Raw genomic sequence first — 1,745 nt, 5'->3', positions numbered from 1 at the left:
ATAATAATAATAATAATAGAGAGAAAGTGTGAAATGAGGATCTTAAAGATGAAACATAAGAAAGTCCTCACTTGATAAGGTTTTGGAAGGCATATCCGTCCGTCCACTGCTCAGTGAAAGATGCTCCATGTCTCACTGTAGTGAAGTGACCCAGTCGAAGCCTGTCCTGCATGCTTTTGTCCCGACACGCCATCTTCTCCTGTTTGGACTGGAGGAAGGGCAGAGAAATATAGGCATCAAACCAGTATTGTTGATTCCATGTGGCATTAAAGGCAGGGTTGGTAATGTTGAAAAGCTAGCAAGATTTTAAAGTAGCATCTCCTCGGGGCTCCGGCTAACGCCTCCATCAGGCTACGACTCACACACAGACGTGCATGAGCACCGCTGCTTCCGAGCAGAGCACAGAAAGGACTGCAATTTTACTTTATGTCTCATTCATCACTAAGCAACCACCTAATATTATCATACTGCATGTTTACAATAAGCCTGACAACTGTTAGCACTGCAGCGACAACAGGAATTGAACTCAGGCTCATACACTGAAGGGGTAGAGTACACGCAGCGGGGCAAGGAGGCATTTCATTGGTTATTTCAAAAGCGTCATTATGCTATTAGATGAACATACTTTTTCAATCAGCAGCTTCTTGGACATGGTCACACACTTATTTAAGCGTTCCTTGTATCGTTCCAGCATCCTTTGCTGTTCGTCAATCTGTCTCCTCAGATCACAGTTTGCCTAAAAACAGAACAAGCAGGAAAAAGTTCAGGTAAAATAAAAGGTTGTACAGACAGAAGGAATGTTTCAGCTCTGACATGCCTTGAGTGAAAAATCCAAACAGAGATGATAATATTCTCAAAACCATCAAAAATGGCAAGCAGAGTAGCAGGGATGAAATGTAATGAGATTAGTACCCGCAGCAAATCGTCTATTCGGCCCTCCTTCTTCTCCAGGTCAGAGTTCTTGTTGTTCTCCATGGCTGTTAGTTTCTCTATAGTAAGGTCAGACTACAGGGTACAGTGAGCACAAAAACAGTGTTTATGTTAATGGTGGATCATTCTGTATCAGTGATACAGTGTAAAATGTAATAAAAGTAGTCCCATCTAACAAACTCTTCCAGTTGCTTACTGGTTTCGAGTCGCAAATGTATTGGTTTATATGTACCACTTATATAACAACAGCCTTAATAAGAGTTAAATTAGATAAACAGCAAGTGGCATTTCAAGTACCTGTGTGGCTTTGTGGAGCATGTGAAGAGAGGCAGGCTTCAGTGAACACGTCGAGTGCTCTGTGTTGGCCGAGCTTACAGAGGAGGGGCTTCCCTGCTGCACCTGGGAAGCAGAAACATTCATCCAATAAAAAAAAAAAAAACTTACAGAGTCTTAATGTGTGAACTTTATCCCATTAAAGAAGTCATCGAGACCTGCAGCTGCAAGTCATGACAAAATATAACAAACTTCTTCGAACCTATAAACCACTTGACCTACTGATGTTAATAACAAGCATGGAAGAAGAGAATGGCAGGAAAATGTTGAAATAAAAAAAGAATGAGACAGATCTTAGAGCAAACATGCTCACCGTGACAGGGGGGTTGGAGAGGGAGTGCTGTGGGGAAGAGCGGACCACTGGTGGAATTCCCCTGGCAGGGCTGGTACCAGGACCACTACCTCCCGCGAACTGACAGGCAAGCAAAGGTAGAAGAAAGGAGGAGTTCAATGGAAAGACCAAGATGGAATTAAAAAAAAAA

The 1,745-nt window shown here is 42.6% G+C and overlaps 1 protein-coding gene across 4 annotated transcripts in view; it reads right to left on the bottom strand.

Moving 5' to 3' along the window:
• tlk2 (tousled-like kinase 2) overlaps nucleotides 1-1,745 on the bottom strand; it is a 14,392-nt gene that overhangs the window by 8,844 nt on the left and 3,803 nt on the right. For 3 of the 4 annotated variants that reach the window (XM_032537768.1, XM_032537767.1, XM_032537770.1), the window contains exons 6-10: nucleotides 1,577-1,675; nucleotides 1,228-1,329; nucleotides 913-1,005; nucleotides 626-736; nucleotides 72-208 (exon numbers count right to left, since the gene is read on the bottom strand). In XM_032537768.1, coding sequence (XP_032393659.1) covers nucleotides 72-208; nucleotides 626-736; nucleotides 913-1,005; nucleotides 1,228-1,329; nucleotides 1,577-1,675 — 542 coding nt within the window. The remainder of the gene's footprint in view (nucleotides 1-71; nucleotides 209-625; nucleotides 737-912; nucleotides 1,006-1,227; nucleotides 1,330-1,576; nucleotides 1,676-1,745) is intronic. The other variant, XM_032537769.1, reaches the window with a different exon arrangement.

Source organism: Etheostoma spectabile, chromosome 15 (genome assembly GCF_008692095.1).
Source record: "Etheostoma spectabile isolate EspeVRDwgs_2016 chromosome 15, UIUC_Espe_1.0, whole genome shotgun sequence".
In the NCBI taxonomy this organism is placed as follows: domain Eukaryota; kingdom Metazoa; phylum Chordata; class Actinopteri; order Perciformes; family Percidae; genus Etheostoma; species Etheostoma spectabile.
Note: the sequence above shows the minus strand (reverse complement) of the source record. Positions and strands in the feature narration are given on the sequence as shown.